The following is a 21,546-nucleotide window of genomic DNA, read 5'->3' as shown; positions in this document are numbered from 1 at the left end:
TTAAAACTATCACGTGACGCTGTTGGTACACGCACATTCAAAAGGTAATAACGTATTCTTCAATATCATTAGTTGTGAAAGAATCGCACCAGGTTCACACGTATCAAAGCCAAAAACATTGGTGAATGTCAAAATCAGGCGTTGAATGTTAATGGTATGTTCATTTGGTTCATAACTTATATCTTACACAACCTAATTCTGTACTGTTTCGTTGTAAATCACTCTTGTGACTTTCGGTATAGTGGTGACATTTTAATGGATCAGCCCATGAGTTTGATACTCGAAATAACACATCAGGCGTTGTGAGAATATCCTCAGTGCCGTTTAGTCGACTTCCTGTAACCGGAAATCATGGCGTTGATGGTCAGATTCGGACAACATTTTCTACACATGATCTCGAGATCATCGTCTGCTATCAATGTGCGGCTCCTCAGGGACTGGACCGCCTCCAGCAGACTCGGGTACAGCAGCCCATGCAGTCGTAAGTTGGCATGGTAGGGGACGCTTCTCAGGGCAGTTGTGACGTCAGCCTTTAATAAACAATGAATGATAATTAAATATTTATCAAACGGATGTTATAGATAGATACAAATATATTCACATACTAAGTGTGAACATGCTTTTAATAAATAAAGTCATGGCGTCGCTATTTTTCTGATTTTCTTTTGATAGGTTCGTATGCATTATAGGAAAAGTAGTACTGCTTGCAAGCTATATAAAACGGCACGTGATTTGTTTTTGACGTACTTTCTTGTTAGTGCTGCGTGCGTACCACGTTAGTGTGTATGTGATGTAAACAAGACTGGAAGTTAAGTGTGACGTGAGTGTATATATGATGTAAACAAGGCTGGAAGGTAAGTGTGACGTTAGTGTATATATGATGTAAACAAGACTGGAAGGTAAGTGTGACGTGAGTGTATATATGATGTAAACAAGGCTGGAAGGTAAGTGTGACGTGAGTGTATATATGTAAACAAGGCTGGAAGGTAAGTGTGACGTTAGTGTATATATGATGTAAACAAGACTGGAAGGTAAGTGTGACGTGAGTGTATATATGATGTAAACAAGGCTGGAAGGTAAGTGTGACGTGAGTGTATATATGATGTAAACAAGACTGGAAGGTAAGCGTGACGTGAGTGTATATGTGATGTAAACAAGGCTGGAAGGTAAGTGTGACGTGACTGTATATATGATGTAAACAAGGCTGGAAGGTAAGTGTGACGTGAGTGTATATATGATGTAAACAAGGCTGGAAGGTAAGTGTGACGTTAGTGTATATATGATGTAAACAAGACTGGAAGGTAAGTGTGACGTGAGTGTATATATGATGTAAACAATGCTGGAAGGTAAGTGTGACGTATATATGATGTAAACAAGGCTGGAAGGTAAGTGTGACGTGAGTGTATATATGATGTAAACAAGGCTGGAAGGTAAGTGTGACGTCAGTGTATATATGATGTAAACAAGGCTGGAAGGCAAGTGTGACGTGATGTAAACAAGGCTGGAAGGCAAGTGTGACGTGAGTGTATATATGTAAACAAGGCTGGAAGGTAAGTGTGACGTTAGTGTATATATGATGTAAACAAGGGCTGGAAGGTAAGTGTGACGTGAGTGGATATATGATGTAAACAAGGCTGGAAGGTAAGTGTGACGTCAGTGTATATATGATGTAAACAAGGCTGGAAGGCTGTGTGAAGGTATGTGTGACGTTGTATATATATGATGTAAACAAGGCTGGAAGGTAAGTGTGACGTATATATATGATGTAAACAAGGCTGGAAGGTAAGTGTGACGTGAGTGTATATATGTAAACAAGGCTGGAAGGTAAGTGTGACGTTTATTTGATGTAAACAAGACTGGAAGGTAAGTGTGACGTCAGTGTATATATGATGTAAACAAGGCTGGAAGGTAAGTGTGACGTTTATTTGATGTAAACAAGGCTGGAAGGTAAGTGTGACGTATATATGATGTAAACAAGGCTGGAAGGTAAGTGTGACGTTTATTTGATGTAAACAAGGCTGGAAGGTAAGTGTGACGTATATATGATGTAAACAAGGCTGGAAGGTAAGTGTGACGTGAGTGTATATATGTAAACAAGGCTGGAAGGTAAGTGTGACGTTTATTTGATGTAAACAAGGCTGGAAGGTAAGTGTGACGTCAGTGTATATATGATGTAAACAAGGCTGGAAGGTAAGTGTGACGTTTATATGATGTAAACAAGGCTGGAAGGTAAGTGTGACGTTTATATGATGTAAACAAGGCTGGAAGGTAAGTGTGACGTTTATTTGATGTAAACAAGGCTGGAAGGTAAGTGTGACGTTTATTTGATGTAAACAAGGCTGGAAGGTAAGTGTGACGTTTATTTGATGTAAACAAGGCTGGAAAGTAAGTGTGACGTTTATTTGATGTAAACAAGGCTGGAAGGTAATACCTCATTAGAATTAATACCGCATTCCTGATCATTTTCACGTTATTGTAACGCGAAAATAACTGTGATATATCTAATGCAGACGTATACAAGGACTACTGTCTGTTGGCGGAAGTTAATGATAGTGTATAATCATAGACACGTTGTTCTGATCGAAAGCCCTGAGTTTGTCATTTATTGCTGAATCAAGTGACAAGAGCATTTACAATGTTTGTTTAAAACCAGGCCTCTTTTCATGAAGATATTTAATGACTTTACAATTCTTTGTGCGTGTATTTCAAATGTTTTATATTTTTCATTTAAACATAAGTTACTATTGGTTCAAAATGTACCGTGCTATGTTATACATGCCAATCTTTTAGTTAAAAGTTTCAAAGTCACAAAATCTGACACACAACATTACACTTGTCCCAACTTCGTCCGTGTAGAAAAGCTTACCTGATGACAGTATATTGGTCTATCCTTGATTCGGAGATGTTCTCCATCTTTCCGTTAATTGATATATATCGTATATACATAACGAATGAAACCACCTAGCTATCTCGACCTTCTCATACAGAGCATACCAATCTGTATGTTACTAGATAGTGATTAACCTGCTTTCTAAACTGAAGGTTTTTTTACAGGTCACAGCTGATATTCTAAGACTCGTCCCTAATATAGCGATTTTAATAAAAAAAAATGTCGATAGCTAATATGCAATGTTTCGAGAGATTCAGATGGATGAAGACTATGGTGAAGTCTTATTGTCGCCATCATTACCAATGTCGAACTGTTCTATTTCCTGAATCGATAGAGGAGTAAGCTGGTCGTCGGTGTTTGATGCTTTCGGTGTTTTAAACCTGGAAATTCTCATTATCACATCTGTGCATCTTAAAACCAGCTCTATACTCATGATACGACGACTGAAACACTTCCGAACATTTTCCTTCATGTCGGGTATGCAGCATAGTTATTTTTATCATCAAGGTTTACATGGCAGGTGTCGTTGATGAAGAAGGAGACGCTTACTCTTCTGGAACACCTGGTTATATTCTCATTGTATGTTTTCAAAGGCCTATGTGGTAATAGTTTATTTGATCATGTTAGTTCTCGTTATATCTAGTCTCAGTTCGGTTGATGTTGGTAGGTATTTGTTTGGTTTAAGCAACATTAACTTAGCATGTCTCTTTCGACTCACCTCGATTGCAAAATGATACACCTTTCCTCCTGACATCACGGAAACAGCGAAATATCCGGCATAATTTTGACTCATCCTAAAGGGAACATATTATATTATAAATATAGAATCACTTAATGAAAATATGATAGGCCCAAAATATAGAAAACAGACAAAAATGTCGACTGTCATATAAATTATGAGACCTGACAAGCTATAGGTGTATTTAGTGACGGAAAGTCTGTGTATGATTGCTAGGGCGTTATTTCCTTGTTCCGGTTATAATCGTGTCTTAGACAACTATTAAATAGCAGGAACATTATTCATGATCGGTAATTTCATTTGTTATTGTCAAACACATCTCATTGACAGGGACCGGAAATCCTAGTTGGTAAAAAATCTATCAAAATTAAAAAAAAAAAAAAAAAAACGATTGAGTTTTTCCATCCTTTAGTGAAAGTAGAAACTTAAGTCGTTGTTTAGAATATTTAGTTAAGTTTAAGATTGATCTTCAGACGATCACTGATGTTCCTTTGCTAATGCATATTAATGATCAATTATCATTTGGCATTTATTGAGGAAAATCAATAAAACCATGGCTGCTTTAAAAACAAATTCGCTTTCGTGATTATAGACAACTTACCTGACAAGGTATGTTCCACAGGCCTGATTTAGTAGTAAAGACTCGGCTTGGTCCCTCGTCATGTCTCCCGCAAACCAACTGTAAATACAAGAAACATATGTGCATTGCTCGGTTTTTTAATGAAGTTGAAACACTGGAGTTGTAAATGATGATTACAGAAAAAAGTGCATATTTAAGTAATGTATACTTTCAACTAATTATGCTGAATTTGACTTATTTATACATCACAACAATGCAATAATATATATATATCTTTTAACTTTTCACTTTGCTAACATTGCAAGGGCAAAATCCAATAACAATGTGAATTGTCGGCCACCAGATTTAGAAATGAAGGACTCGACATACTGTTCTATGTAAGTCACCAGATTTAGAAATGAAGGACTCGACAGACTGTTCTATATTAGCCACCAGATTTAGAAATGAAGGACTCGACATACTGTTCTATGTAAGTCACCAGATTTAGAAATGAAGGACTCGACAGACTGTTCTATATTAGCCACCAGATTTAGAAATGAAGGACTCGACATACTGTTCTATTAGCCATTTAGTCACCAGATTTAGAAATGAAGGACTCGACAGACTGTTCTATATTAGCCACCAGATTTAGAAATGAAGGACTCGACATACTGTTCTATGTAAGTCACCAGATTTAGAAATGAAGGACTCGACAGACTGTTCTATATTAGCCACCAGATTTAGAAATGAAGGACTCGACAGAATGAAGGACTCGACAGAATGTACTATGTAAGTCACTAGATTTAGAAATGAAGGACTCGACAGACTGTTCTATAATAGCCACCAGATTTAGAAATGAAGGACTCGACAGCCTGTTCTATATTAGCCACCAGATTTAGAAATGAAGGACTCGACAGACTGTTCTATATTAGCCACCAGATTTAGAAATGAAGGACTCGACATACTGTTCTATATTAGCCACCAGATTTAGAAATGAAGGACTCGACATACTGTTCTATATTAGCCACCAGATTTAGAAATGAAGGACTCGACAGACTGTTCTATATTAGTCACCAGATTTAGAAATGAAGGACTCGACATACTGTTCTATATTAGCCACCAGATTTAGAAATGAAGGACTCGACATACTGTTCTATATTAGCCACCAGATTTAGAAATGAAGGACTCGACATACTGTTCTATATTAGCCACCAGATTTAGAAATGAAGGACTCGACATACTGTTCTATATTAGCCACCAGATTTTAGAAATGAAGGACTCGACACTGTTCTATATTAGCCACCAGTTTAGAAATGAAGGACTCGACATATATTAGTCACCAGATTTAGAAATGAAGGAATCGACAGCCTGTTCTATATTAGCCACCAGATTTAGAAATGAAGGACTCGACATACTGTTCTTTATTAGCCACCAGATTTAGAAATGAAGGACTCGACATACTGTTCTATATTTTAGAAATGAAGGATATTAGCCAGCAATTAGCAACCAGATTTAGAAATGAAGGACTCGACAGACTGTTCTATATTAGCCACCAGATTTAGAAATGAAGGACTCGACATACTGTTATATATTAGCAACCAGATTTAGAAATGAAGGACTCGACAGACTGTTCTATATTAGCCACCAGATTTAGAAATGAAGGACTCGACATACTGTTCTTTATTAGCAACCAGATTTAGAAATGAAGGACTCGACAGACTGTTCTATATTAGCCACCAGATTTAGAAATGAAGGACTCGACAGACTGTTCTATATTAGCCACCAGATTTAGAAATGAAGGACTCGACAGACTGTTCTATATTAGCCCACCAGATTTAGAAATGAAGGACTCGACAGACTGTTCTATATTAGCCACCAGATTTAGAAATGAAGGACTCGACATACTGTTCTATATTAGCCACCAGATTTAGAAATGAAGGACTCGACAGACTATTCTATATTAGTCACCAGATTTAGAAATGAAGGACTCGACAGACTGTTCTATATTAGCCACCAGATTTAGAAATGAAGGACTCGACAGACTGTTCTATATTAGCCACCAGATTTAGAAATGAAGGACTCGACAGACTGTTCTATATTAGCCACCAGATTTAGAAATGAAGGACTCGACAGACTGTTCTATATTAGCCACCAGATTTAGAAATGAAGGACTCGACATACTGTTCTATATTAGCCACCAGATTTAGAAATGAAGGACTCGACAGACTGTTCTATATTAGCCACCAGATTTAGAAATGAAGGACTCAACAGACTGTTCTATGTAAGTCACCAGATTTAGAAATGAAGGACTCGACAGACTGTTCTATAATAGCCACCAGATTTAGAAATGAAGGACTCGACAGACTGTTCTATGTAAGTCACCAGATTTAGAAATGAAGGACTCGACAGACTGTTCTATAATAGCCACCAGATTTAGAAATGAAGGACTCGACAGACTGTTCTATATTAGCCACCAGATTTAGAAATGAAGGACTCGACAGAATGTACTATATTAGCCACCAGATTTAGAAATGAAGGACTCGACAGACTGTTCTATATTAGCCACCAGATTTAGAAATGAAGGACTCGACAGACTGTTCTATATTAGCCACCAGATTTAGAAATGAAGGACTCAACAGACTGTTCTATGTAAGTCACCAGATTTAGAAATGAAGGACTCGACAGACTGTACTATGTAAGTCACCAGATTTAGAAATGAAGCACTCGACAGACTGTTCTATATTAGCCACCAGATTTAGAAATGAAGGACTCGACAGACTGTTCTATATTAGCCACCAGATTTAGAAATGAAGGACTCGACAGACTGTACTATGTAAGTCACCAGATTTAGAAATGAAGGACTCAACAGACTGTTCTATGTAAGTCACCAGATTTAGAAATGAAGGACTCAACAGACTGTTCTATATTAGCCACCAGATTTAGAAATGAAGGACTCGACAGACTGTTCTATATTAGCCACCAGATTTAGAAATGAAGGACTCGACAGACTGTTCTATGTAAGTCACCAGATTTAGAAATGAAGGACTCGACAGACTGTTCTATATTAGTCACCAGATTTAGAAATGAAGGACTCGACAGACTGTTCTATAATGGCCACCAGATTTAGAAATGAAGGACTCGACAGACTGTTCTATATTAGCCACCAGATTTAGAAATGAAGGACTCGACAGACTATTCTATATTAGCCACCAGATTTAGATATGAAGGACTCGACAGCCTGTTCTATATTAGCCACCAGATTTAGAAATGAAGGACTCGACAGACTAATAGCCACCAGATTTAGAAATGAAGGACTCGACAGCCTGTTCTATAATAGCCACCAGATTTAGAAATGAAGGACTCGACAGACTGTTCTATAATAGCCACCAGATTTAGAAATGAAGCACTCGACAGACTGTTCTATGTAAGTCACCAGATTTAGAAATGAAGGACTCGACAGACTGTTCTATATTAGCCACCAGATTTAGAAATGAAGGACTCGACATACTGTTCTATATTAGCCACCAGATTTAGAAATGAAGGACTCAACAGACTGTTCTGCATTAGGCGCGATCTTTTCCTACAACGAAACCGACATGGGCAGTTTCCACTAAGCTGTACGATTCCCATTTCTTGATAGCAACAATCTGGATTTTTATGATTCATGGTTGATTCGATATTCAAGATCATGGTTTCAATATCACGATTTTGTTAAAAATTTTAACAACCAACAGACACGCCCACAACACATGGTTTCGAAAGATGCAGGTCGATGAAAATTATGGGAAAGTTTTACGGTCGTCATCAAGCTCTCAATGATATATGAAACTGTGTGTTTGATTTCCGTTAGTTTGTCTGTTGATTCCGTTGTTGTATACCTTATTCTCATTTATAACGTGACGTTACCTACTTTGATTGACCAAGGTTTACATGGCAGGTATCGTCGATGAAGCAGAAGTTGATTACGCTTCCGGAACACCTGGTCTTATTCCCCTTGTACATTTTCTGGAGTCTCCGTATAAATCTGTCTGTTGCCTAGTTTTTATTGATTTTGAGTTTGGATTATTCCTAAGTTGACATGTTGGTATTTTTGTGTTTTTTTTTATGATAACAAGAAAGTAACATTTATTAATCAACAGGTAAAGACATTTAACCTTCTGGAACACCTGGTTTTATTGCATCTGTACTTTTTCAATAGTCAACCATTAAAATATCCCCATTTTCCTCTATTTTATTGGAATTTGAGTTTTGAGAATTATGATTTTGTTAAAACATACCTTTCCTTTTGTTTTTATATGTACATAATATACGCACCTCACTGTGTCCTGACGAGTTTTGTTCGTGAATACAGACGACTTTTGTACAATGGTGTGAATCTGGAACATAATGAAGTGAATTAAAAGTGACCACAATACATAGTGGCTTGATTATATTACCCCATTTAATAATCGATTTTTACTATCGATGATCCGATCTAATCTATCGATGATCTAAACCATCGATGATCGGAACTATTGCTGAAATAGACGACCACTAAAAAATAAGTTTTTTTTATCAGTCTACTAAATGTTGTTATCATGAAAGATCACAAAAATGAAATGAGAAATCAAATTTTACATTAGTGTCGATCTGACACGTGATATAGGAAACTTGTCAAGAAATTTCCAATTTTACCTTGACAGATATTCAGAATAATGAAATTGATTTCATAAATCGCGTAAAAATGGTAACTCAGTCAGAAAATGGTAACTCAGTCAGAAAATGGTAACTCAGTCACAAAATGGTAACTCAGTCACAAAATGGTGCTCAGTCACAAAATGGTAACTCAGTCACAAAATGGTGCTCAGTCACAAAATGGTAACTCAGTCACAAAATGGTAACTCAGTCACAAAATGGTAACTAGGTCACAAAATGGTAACTCAGTCACAAAATGGTAACTCAGTCACAAAATGGTGCTCAGTCACAAAATGGTAACTCAGTCACAAAATTGTGCTCAGTCAAAAAATGGTGCTCAGTCACAAAATGGTAACTAGGTCACAAAATGGTGCTCAGTCACAAAATGGTAACTCAGTCACAAAATGGTAACTCAGTCACAAAAAGGTGCTCAGTCACAAAATGGTAACTCAGTCACAAAATGGTGCTCAGTCACAAAATGGTAACTCAGTCACAAAAATGGTAACTCAGTCACAAAATGGTGCTCAGTCACAAAATGGTAACTCAGTCACAAAATGGTAACTCAGTCACAAAATGGTGCTCAGTCACAAAATGGTAACTCAGTCACAAAATTGTGCTCAGTCAAAAAATGGTGCTCAGTCTTGATATTTACCTGTTTTAACATTGTACAATCTTTCCTCCTTACTGGACCGAAATACTTTATCAGGCGTGCGAAGCGCGAGTACTCAACTTTCGCTGCGGCATCTGTAGAAAAAGTAACACGTTTGATATGTAACAGTTACGACATAAGACCAGATATACGTGCCAGGCCACAGACGAATCACGAGGTTATACACCAAGTAAGGCTTCAGAGTAAACAATTATATCGGTATTTTGGTATCTTTTTGTTCGGGTAATGAAAGGTGGTCCTCCCTTACACCAAAAGGCCTTTCAGAAACCATTAAGAGGGTTTACCGTGGTCATGACATTGTAACAGTCATGAAACCTCACAAGACTCTCCGAACTGTCACAGTCCATCCTGAGGATAAAAAACCCAGAGAGAACGTTGCCGAATGCCGATACACAATCGGATGCAAGAACTGTGATGCACCATATAACGGAGAAACAGGCAGGAGATTCGGGGTCCGAGGCCATGAACATCTGAAAGATGCGAAATCCCAAGAAGGCAAAAGAAATCTCGAGATCAGAACGAAGGCATTATCAGTCGCAGATAAATAAGTAAGCACTTATCACACAGCACGGCATCATATAAAATGAAATTTCGCGATAGTCAACAACATTTTCAGGCGGCTGGTTAAGGAGGCCAACTGGATACACCGTGGCAGGCCAGTGCTAAACAGGGACGAGGCTTTCGTCCATCTACGAAAAAGCGTAAAACAAAGCGTAGCCGAATCAACAACAATACATTGTTACCATCTTTTGTACTTTGTCTAAAATCCATTTACCATCTCGTCACACTATTTTAGACCTTTGTGTACATACGATAATAATACAGCCGAGAAAGTTGGTCGGCTTCTTACCATCTCGCTCACTACGTACTTCAATGCCAGTACGCTCCACGAGGGTTCCATACCTGTGGAACGGCTTGTGTTACGAATGACACGCGAGGATTCCATACCTGTGGAACGGCTTGTGTTACGAATGACACGCGAGGATTCCTTACCTGTGGAACGGCTTGTGTTACGAATGACACGCGAGGATTCCATACCTGTGGAACGGCTTGTGTTACGAATGACACGCGAGGATTCCTTACCTGTGGAACGGCTTGTGTTACGTATGACACGCGAGGATTCCATACCTGTGGAACGGCTTGTGTTACGTATGACAAGCGAGGATTCCATACCTGTGGAACGGCTTGTGTTACGAATGACAAGCGAGGATTCCATACCGGTGGAACGGCTTGTGTTACCAATGACTCGCGAGGATTCCATACCTGTGGAACGGCTTGTGTTACGAATGACACGCGAGGATTCCATACCTGTGGAACGGCTTGTGTTACGAATGACAAGCGAGGATTCCATACCTGTGGAAAGGCTTGTGTTACCAATGACTCGCGAGGATTCCATACCTGTGGAACGGATTGTGTTACGTTAACCAAACGGCTGTGTTACGTATGTCACGCGAGGATTCCATACCTGTGGAACGGCTTGTGTTAATAATGACATGCAAGAATTTCATACCTGTGGAACGGCTTGTGTTACAAATGACACGCGAGGATTCCATACCTGTGGAACGGTTTGTGTTAACAATGACGCGCAAGGATTCCATACCTGTGGAACGGCTTGTGTTACGTATGTCACGCGAGGATTCCATACCTGTGGAACGGCTTGTGTTAACATGACATGCAAGGATTCCATACCTGTGTAACGGCTTGTGTTACGTATGACACGCGAGGATTCCATAACACTTTGACACGACTTCGCACTTTACCTATCAGATTAGTATTCCACACCTTAAATGATCAGGTGAGATATTCAAAAACTAGATATTCCATACCTGAGATGACCAGGTGAAGAATTAAGACACTAAATAGTCCATACCTGTATGGTCAACATGTAGAAGCTGTTTAAGCAGCGATATTGTCTTTCCATCTTCTAGACAGGGATCGTAGGCAAAGTCGGTCAAGGCAGCCAGTACATGAGCTATGTACTTTAATGTGGACATAAAAAGGCAAAACAAAAATGTTTACGCGATACCATTAATGCTTCCCCAATCGTCTTGTTTCATATTTTAAGTTGTTTCTAGTTGGTACTATTGAAGCGATTGACTTTTCAGAACCGATCAATTTATTGTCCAAATCATTAAGCATTCACAGCTTTGCTATTAACTCTTATTAAATAAGCTTATCGAGTATATTATATATAAATATACCAAGGTAAACAACTAACTTGCTGAAAGCTACCCCCTTCCTCCCACTTCTTTTTTTTTTCTTTTCATCATCGCCCAACACTTGATTAGGTCTAAAGATGTCACGTTATCACAGATCGAACTTAAAAACTAGAGGTCGGTTTGATTACTGATACATAATAAATCATGAACTCTAAACACAATAAGGCTGGCATGGTACTACTAAGAAAGAGTAAGTTCTCTTAGTTCTCATCAGAATTTATAATTTCCAACTTTCAGCTTTCAAGAGGTTCGTTGTAAATGCGCGTGAGGATCCCTCATACATCATACTGGTTATCTAAAGGTAAACTTTAAGCTTCGAGGTTGTCGACAACTGACAAAAAATATTCACAGTTCTATTTAGAGATATCACATCTATCTACAATATTCAAGTCTCCATGTGAATCGTTCTTTTGTACATAGTTCTGCCTAATTTCATCGATTTTAAATTAAAATTAATAACATGTTGTTATTGTTTTTATAAATATGGTTGAATTTTATTATTATGGGTGATGATGGCGAATCTTTAGTGTTGTAAAGAGAACTATAAAACACATTTTTTGACGATGATATTTGTGTTATGGGGATGATTACAGAGTTAACGTCCGTTTTACCACAGTGCCGATTCTCGATGCAGTTATTAAACAAATTTCCAGAAATTTAAAATCTCTAATCAGGAACTTATTAAATACACCGTCTTTGATATATCTTGATGAAGTAAGATATTAGCTTAGGTTTGAAACAAACATATTTAATCTTTTATGTTGTATTTTATCCAAAATTGTTTAAACCACGTTGTTATTGTAACTCTTAGGTTAAATCTTCTTTAAGTATCAAATTTCAGTTTTTCATATCAAATTAAATTTTCTCAAACCGCAATTGATGAATTTTTATAGGTGTAAGACAAGTACTCAGTCGTTTTATTTCCTCCCCGTCGCTGTCTGTTGCTGCCTTACAAGATTTGATATACACCGCTAACATACATTACATCTTATTACCATTACTGTAACATATGAGACATACACTGCATGTCTGTCAGGGGGTCATAGGTCACCAATACTGTAACATATGAAATATACACTGGAGGTCTGTCAGGGGTCAAAGGTCACCAATACTGTAACATATGAGATATACACTGGAGGTCTGTCAGGGGTCAAAGGTCACCAATACTGTAACATATGAGACATACACTGTAGGTCTGTCCGGGATCACAGATCACGTATTTAAGTATCTATTGTGTAGGATTACAAGCATATTGTATGTATCATTTTCTGTCCGCCCACGAGGTCTATCAAATACTGTGTAAGGAATGTTATAGTCTGGTATGTATCTTGTATACACAGGGTGACACTGTGATATTAACAAATATTGACCTCGATTTAAGCTTTCTCTAGAATATACGTGCAGATAAACAGCTACAACTGTATCGACAACAGACACGCCCCCATCCTGATACATCGATTTTTAACTCTAATGAGAAGTTTAATACATAAATTTTATCTTGAATGCAGCCTTTTATTTCAAAGATGTTCAAGTGTGACCTTTAACCTTTGATATTGAATGATGTTCGGCAAATCTAATCGGATGTAAAATTTGACAGTGTGATGCTATGGTTTGGATATGCTAAAATATCAACTAAATCTTCCAATGTTTTCTGAAATATCTGTGTACACAAGCTTTTTATTTCCAAAATTGTCCTTTTATCTTTAACCATGGCTGTTAAGAACTAAGCTGTAATTAAATGTAGAACTTGATGGTACGTTTGTGTTCCTGAGTATCCACTAAATATGTCCGGGATCAACGTATTCACTCAAGGATATAAATCTTACGTGCAAACATCGATATAAAATAACTTACGCGTTGTCAAGACTCGTCGTTATGTGTGTTTTGTAATGTTTACATGCAAGTTAAATACTTTACAACGATGTTAACGTTTTGCAGTATTCAAGCGCAGATGTTTATTGTTAACGGCGAAAGGGTGGTCTCACATATATGTATGTCCGATGTTTAATCTAAAACTTGTTGACGATTGGCATTTTTATAGGTAGTTTTTGAAGAATATGATATCATGAGTGAATTCATAACACAATGTGTAAAACAGTCTTAAGACAAACAACGATGACTGCGCTAGACAAAGGAGATACCATCAACATACGCGAGCCCGTGTAAAGCGATCCCCAGCAATTGATAGGTCTATAGGCAACACACCGCTGTGTTACGTATAAACGGTTACTAAAGACAAACAGCCATTAAAGAAAATTAACGAGAGTGCCGTATAACTGATCATGAGTCATTTTCGAATTGTCCAAGAAGTATTTGTTACTTTGTTATCAGAATGGTCGTGTTAAATCGTAGATATCAAAGTACTGAAAGTACTGAGAGGCTAAACGTATTGAAAAAATGTTCACAAATAACCGCTAAGCTATATTACTTTCCCCATACTCCTACACTTTGGAATGCAAAAATTACTAAAATAAGAGAACCAGAGGCTATTTTCCTTAATTTTAAGAGATTTTTTATCTTCTTTAATTCTTATTTCAAATTTGACGACAATAATGTGAATCAAAATAGGTAAAAAAAATAAAATAAAATAGACACAACCATATATTTATCGCCAACAAGCCAAATGATAAATAGCTCTATGATGAAGTTGACGAAATAAAACCTTTGAAATACCAAGATGTTGCAATTACTATCCTATCAATATGAGGAGTTCTTTATTTTGAATGTATTGCAAAGTAATAGTCCATTTTGTGGTTGAGGAAAGTAGATAAGGTGTACACAGCATTTCAGATAGATTAAAGTGTAAGTAATTACATTAAATGTATTTACATGCCTATCTTCTTTGAAATATCATGGTTAGACTTTTCTTCCAGTGATTATGTCTATAAAGACATAGTTCTATGAGATTAAACCAGCCTTCCATATATATACAAAATTTACAATATTTTCACTATAGCTACTACTATTTCTGATCTCCAATGCATTAGATAATGTCACCATGACACGCTAAATGAATAGATATGTTATGGAAATATTTCGTTTTAGTTAATTGATAATTATAAACATGAATATTTTGGGTTTTTTTATACGCGCTTTGTTTGAAGGAATATTTTCATTTCAAGGAACTTTGATACACATTAACCTTGAGAAATCAGCACAATCAACCATCATAAAATAAAACTAAAAGGTAAAAAATATAAGTTAAAACAAAGTCAACATCATGATCAGTACAGTATTAAAAAAAATATATCATTCATACACCATGAGCACCAAATGTACCTTGCCTACGAAGCGCAAACGTTTTATCTACAAAAACTTGAAAAAGTGTCATATCGGCGGGTGTGCGCGTAGGACGAACAGTTCAAAATATATTGTTAAAATTTATCAATAGTTCAACCACACTGTGCTTCTTTTTTGAAATATATAGTAATCGTATTGTTATTAAAAAAATAAACTAATTTTGGATGCTTTTAAAAAAGTGATTTGAAAAATCGCGGCATTATTTACGAAGAAAATTGCCGCTAGAGGGCTCTAACTGTTTTCGATATTTCAGCCAATGAGAAGGCCAGGATCGGTAAATTTTGTCTGAAAGGCCGTCGCAATAGGCTATGCGTACTGAGTACGTTTAGCCTAAAAAAAAAACCCCATCAGAATGTGAAATACGGAAATGTTCTGGTTTCTTGATCGTAAGGTAACGTATTCTTCATATCGCCAAATAAACGACTACATTGAAACCAACACAAGATACCTTCCGGTGACACCCGAACTCCTTTGGACCCGTCCGGATTGAGCTCCAGAAAATAATGGAATCCGGAGAGTCCCGGATTGAATCCCTTATCAGAGAACATTCAGCACCTGTTGGTGGATAATATCAGAGAACATTCAGCACGTGTTGGTGGATAATATCAGAGAACATTCAGCACCTGTTGGTGGATAATATCAGAGAACATTCAGCACGTGTTGGTGGATAATATCAGAGAACATTCAGCACGTGTTGGTGGATAATATCAGAGAACATTCAGCACGTGTTGGTGGATAATATCAGAGAACATTCAGCACCTGTTGGTGGATAATATCAGAGAACATTCAGCACGTGTTGGTGGATAATATCAGAGAACATTCAGCACCTGTTGGTGGATAATATCAGAGAACATTCAGCACCTGTTGGTGGATAATATCAGAGAACATTCAGCACGTGTTGGTGGATAATATCAGAGAACATTCAGCACGTGTTGGTGGATAATATCAGAGAACATTCAGCACGTGTTGGTGGATAATATCAGAGAACATTCAGCACCTGTTGGTGGATAATATCAGAGAACATTCAGCACCTGTTGGTGGATAATATCAGAGAACATTCAGCACGTGTTGGTGGATAATATCAGAGAACATTCAGCACGTGTTGGTGGATAATATCAGAGAACATTCAGCACCTGTTGGTGGATAATATCAGAGAACATTCAGCACCTGTTGGTGGATAATATCAGAGAACATTCAGCACGTGTTGGTGGATAATATCAGGGAACATTCAGCACGTGTTGGTGGATAATATCAGAGAACATTCAGCACGTGTTGGTGGATAATATCAGAGAACATTCAACACCTGTTGGTGGATAATATCAGAGAACATTCAGCACGTGTTGGTGGATAATATCAGAGAACATTCAGCACGTGTTGGTGGATAATATCAGAGAACATTCAGCACGTGTTGGTGGATAATATCAGAGAACATTCAGCACGTGTTGGTGGATAATATCAGAGAACATTCAGCACGTGTTGGTGGATAATATCAGAGAACATTCAGCACGTGTTGGTGGATAATATCAGAGAACATTCAGCACGTGTTGGTGGATAATATCAGAGAACATTCAGCACGTGTTGGTGGATAATATCAGAGAACATTCAGCACGTTTTGGTTGATAATAACAAACTGCACAATACACTTGTTTCGCCTTTGCAAAAATAAAAATGAGAAGGTGCATTGGGTCCCTGATTGATATTTAGATATCTTTTGATTCCAAAAGAACGTGAAGAGCTGAGGGACCTTGTTAATGTAGATCGGCAACATTTTAACACTAAAGAGAGGTAAGACATCATGCTACAGTTATATATTGGTGTTAATAGTCAAAGGTAATTAGTTACTTACACTCGTTACAGTTCATTGCGTTTAGGCCGTTATAAGGAGATACTAAAGATGATTGAGGACTCAGATTTTCAATGGAATGTTCATTTTCAACACTATATATTTTGATCATTGAGTTGGTTTCATCGTTTTCCTGCCCTTCTTTGTTCGGCATTTCCTCTGCTTGTTCCACAGCATGGTCGTTCACTTCCTCCTCCTCCTTCGGGTGATGGTTCCATTTCTTCATGGCGATGACTGGTGTAGGGATGGCAGAAAGGAAAATGGTAATAATTATGAATAAAAACAAATTTACTTCACTTCTCATATCGACACAGCACGAAGCATTTGCAAAGAACATGACCAACAACGAGAGTATTGCTTCCTTACAGGCCTATAGGAACAACAATTTCACACCGGTGCAACATAGAAAGGGGGCTTCCATGGAAATAGCATGCGAACATGGTAATTCTATAAACGTAAAACACACAAATAAACCAAAAGTATTTAAAACAAGTATATACTATAATGATATTCAATTTTTGTAAAGCAAGGTGCCCGTTATTCTAAAAAAAACGTAAAAAAAAAACCCAATGATAATCATGCACCCCTAGACTTTAATAATAAGGCTTAAACTAGTGAATGGACCACCATATGAGAAAGCAGACTTCATATCACTGTTCCTCTGGTGAGATGATGATTATTATTTCCAAATTTAGTCTTAAATATCCTTAGATTACAGAAATTCAATGTTGTATTTATGATGGGGCATCTGTAAGAATGATCAAATTCTGTCCTAATTTGGCCTGAAAATCTTTCTGGGAAGGAACACAGTTTTGTAGGCGTGAACCCCATTCAGGCACAGAGACTTGGTCTTATAGTCAGGCACAGAGACTCGGCCTTATAGTCAGACACAAAGGCTTGGTCTTATAGTCAGACACAGAGGCTTGGCGTTATAGTCAGACACAGAGGCTTGGCGTTATAGTCAGACACAGAGGCTTGGCCTTATAGTCAGACACAGAGACTTGGCCTTATAGTCAGGCACAGAGACTTGGCCTTATAGTCAGACACAAAGGCTTGGTCTTATAGTCAGACACAGAGGCTTGGCCTTATAGTCAGGCACAGAGACTTGGCCTTATAGTCAGACACAAAGGCTTGGTCTTATAGTCAGACACAGAGGCTTGGCCTTATAGTCAGACACAGAGGCTTGGTCTTATAGTCAGGCACAGAGGCTTGGTCTTATAGTCAGGCACAGATGCTTGGCCTTATAGTCAGGTAGATAGGCTTGGCCGTATAGTCAGGCACAGAGGCTTGGTCTTATAGTCAAGCTGATAGGCTTGACCTTATAATCACACACAGATGCTTGACATTATAGTCAGACACAGAGGCTTGGCCTTATAGTCAGACACAGAGGCTTGGCCTTATAGTCAGACACAGAGGCTTGGCCTTATAGTCAGACACAGAGGCTTGGCGTTATAGTCAGACACAGAGGCTTGGCCTTATAGTCAGACACAGAGGCTTGGCCTTATAGTCAGACACAGAGGCTTGGCCTTATAGTCAGACACAGAGGCTTGGCCTTATAGTCAGACACAGAGACTTGGTCTTATAGTCAGACACAGGGGCTTGACCTTATAGTCAGACACAGAGGCTTGGCCTTATAGTCAGGTAGATAGGCTTGGCGTAATAGTCAGGTAGAGAGGCTTGGCCTTATAGTCAGGTAGAGTGGCTTGGCCTTATAGTCAGACACAGAGACTTGGTCTTATAGTCAGGTAGATAGGCTTGGCCTTATAGTCAGACACAGAGACTTGGTCTTATAGTCAGGTAGATAGGCTTGGCGTTATAGTCAGGCACAGAGGCTTGGTCTTATAATCAGGTATAGAGGTTTGGCCTTATAGTCAGGCACAGAGGCGTGGTCTTACAATCAGGCAGATAGGATTAGCCTTATAGTCAGACACAGGGGCTTGGCCTTATAGTCAGACACAGGGGCTTGGCCTTATAGTCAGACACAGGGGCTTGGTCTTATAGTCAGACACAGAGGCTTGGTCTTATAGTCAGGTACAAAGACTTTGCCTTATAGTCAGGTAGATAGGCTTGGCGTAATAGTCAGGTAGAGAGGCTTGGCGTTATAGTCAGGTAGAGAGGCTTAGTTTTATAGTCAGGCACAGAGGCGTGGTCTTATAATCAGGCAGATAGGATTAGCCTTATAGTCAGACACAGAGGCTTGGTCTTATAGTCAGACACAGAGGCTTGGTCTTATAGTCAGACACAGGGGCTTGGCCTTATAGTCAGGCACAGAGGCTTGGTCTTATAGTCAGACACAGAGGCTTGGTCTTATAGTCAGGCACAGAGGCGTGGTCTTATAGTCAGGCACAGAGGCGTGGTCTTATAATCAGGCAGATAGGATTAGCCTTATAGTCAGGTAGATAGGCTTGGCCTTACAGTCAGGCACAGAGGCTTGGCCTTATAGTCAGACACAGAGGCTTGACCTTATAGTCAGGCACAGAGACTTGGTCTTATAGTCAGGTAGATAGGCTTGGCGTAATAGTCAGGTAGAGAGGCTTGGCCTTATAGTCAGGCACAGAGACTTGACCTTATAGTCAGGTAGATAGGCTTGGCGTTATAGTCTGGCACAGAGGCTTGGTCTTATAATCAGGTATAGAGGTTTGGCCTTATAGTCAGGCACAGAGGCGTGGTCTTATAATCAGGCAGATAGGATTAGCCTTATAGTCAGACACAGAGGCTTGGCCTTATAGTCAGGCACAGAGACTTGGTCTTATAGTCAGACACAGAGGCTTGGCGTTATAGTCAGGCACAGAGACTTGGTCTTATAGTCAGGCACAGAGACTTTGCCTTATAGTCAGGTAGATAGGCTTGGCGTAATAGTCAGGTAGAGAGGCTTGGCGTTATAGTCAGACACAGGGGCTTGACCTTATAGTCAGGTAGATAGGCTTGGCGTAATAGTCAGGCACAGAGACTTGGCCTTATAGTCAGACACAGAGACTTGACCTTATAGTCAGGTAGATAGGCTTGGCGTTATAGTCAGGCACAGAGGCTTGGTCTTATAGTCAGACACAGAGGCTTGGCCTTATAGTCAGACACAGGGGCTTGGCCTTATAGTCAGACACAGAGACTTGGCCTTTGGCCTTATAGTCAGACACAGAGACTTGACCTTATAGTCAGGTAGATAGGCTTGGCGTTATAGTCAGGCACAGAGGCTTGGCCTTATAGTCAGACACAGAGGCTTGGCCTTATAGTCAGACACAGAGGCTTGGCCTTATAGTCAGGTAGATAGGCTTGGCGTTATAGTCAGACACAGGGGCTTGACCTTATAGTCAGACACAGAGGCTTGGCCTTATAGTCAGACACAGAGACTTGACCTTATAGTCAGGTAGATAGGCTTGGTGTTATAGTCAGGCACAGAGGCTTGGCCTTATAGTCAGGTAGAGAGGCTTGGCCTTATAGTCAGGTAGAGAGGCTTGGCCTTATAGTCAGGTAGATAGGCTTCGCGTAATAGTCAGGCACAGAGACTTGGCCTTATTGGGGAAACAAAGTGAATCTTTAAAATGATATCAAGTTAATTTTTCCTACATGATACTTACACTTAATAGGATTAGCTGGGGACGACAGTTGCTACACGGCCTTTAGTTTTAAATACAGGATCAAGTGAGATGAATGACCTGTTCGGCACGGTTTCAAGTGGCTAAAAGGGATTTATAAAGTTAGGTGTCAGCAAGGAACATGACATCATTACTAATAGTTGGTTATACTGACACACTAAGAGCGCTTTATCTGGCCCTGTCTTGGTTAATGCCTTTTTGGCTTTCATAAAATGCTGGATTTATTGAAGAGCAAATGAATAACGAGTACCAATTCCCGTGTCAAGTTCCTGGAATTAACAATTACTTATATCGACAGCATTTATAATATATATGTCTATAAATAACACGGTATTTAATAATCATCAGGTATGCCCTCCAGACAGGCCACACTTTCCTACTTCAGTTGCTTACCTTGATCTTTAGTGGGCGGATGTAGGACACCACACAAAGTCGGTGAGCGGATGTAGGACACCACACAAAGTCGGTGAGCGGATGTAGGACACCACACAAAGTCGGTGAGCGGATGTAGGAACCACAAAAAGTCGGTGAGCGGATGTAGGAACCACAAAAAGTCGGTGAGCGGATGTAGGACACCACACAAAGTCGGTGAGCGGATGTAGGACACCACAAAAAGTCGGTGAGCGGATGTAGGACACCACAAAAAGTCGGTGAGCGGATGAAGGACACCACACGAAGTCAGTGAGCGGATGTAGGACACCACACAAAGTCAGTGAGCGGATGTAGGACACCAAACAAAGTCAGTGAGCGGATGTATTACACCACACAAAGTCAGTGAGCGGATGAAGGACACCACACAAAGTCAGTGAGCGGATGTAGGACACCACAAAAAGTCGGTGAGTGGATGTAGGACACCACACAAAGTCAGTGAGCGGATGAAGGACACCACATGAAGTCAGTGAGCGGATGTATTACACCACACAAAGTCAGTGAGCGGATGAAGGACACCACACGAAGTCAGTGAGCTGATAAGAATACATATAGAAAGATATATCCAGCGATAGTATAGTGTTTGTATTGTGATTTTTGTTACATCTGGTAGAAAAATAGTACTGTACA

The 21,546-nt window shown here is 39.0% G+C and overlaps 1 protein-coding gene across 1 annotated transcript; it reads right to left on the bottom strand.

Moving 5' to 3' along the window:
- Nucleotides 1–314: 314 nt before the first annotated feature.
- Nucleotides 315–20,895, bottom strand: LOC132543735 (uncharacterized). Its single transcript, XM_060207257.1, has 9 exons — nt 20,881–20,895; nt 16,898–17,128; nt 15,500–15,606; nt 11,403–11,511; nt 9,515–9,606; nt 8,503–8,564; nt 4,231–4,308; nt 3,609–3,684; nt 315–530 (listed from the first exon to the last, which is right to left on the bottom strand). The coding sequence occupies exons 2-9, from the start codon at nt 17,118–17,120 to the stop codon at nt 315–317; spliced, it is 963 nt and encodes a 320-aa protein (XP_060063240.1). The 5' UTR covers nt 17,121–17,128; nt 20,881–20,895.
- Nucleotides 20,896–21,546: the final 651 nt, after the last annotated feature.

This window comes from Ylistrum balloti, unplaced genomic scaffold (genome assembly GCF_031769215.1).
Source record: "Ylistrum balloti isolate Yb309-2 unplaced genomic scaffold, AGI_CSIRO_Ybal_v1 Utg369764, whole genome shotgun sequence".
Taxonomy (NCBI): domain Eukaryota; kingdom Metazoa; phylum Mollusca; class Bivalvia; order Pectinida; family Pectinidae; genus Ylistrum; species Ylistrum balloti.
This window is presented reverse-complemented; position numbering and strand designations above follow the sequence as displayed.

What these genes read in the sequence shown, in the direction of transcription:
- LOC132543735 (XM_060207257.1), bottom strand. Translation starts at nt 17,120, where the DNA reads ATGAAGAAATGGAACCATCACCCGAAGGAGGAGGAGGAAGTGAACGAC. An exon ending in TCTACATGTTGACCATACAG is followed by an intron (nt 9,607 to 11,402) that starts GTATGGACTATT and finishes CTTTTTCTACAG; the next exon opens with ATGCCGCAGCGAAAGTTGAG. An exon ending in ATTGTACAATGTTAAAACAG is followed by an intron (nt 8,565 to 9,514) that starts GTAAATATCAAG and finishes ATTATGTTCCAG; the next exon opens with ATTCACACCATTGTACAAAA.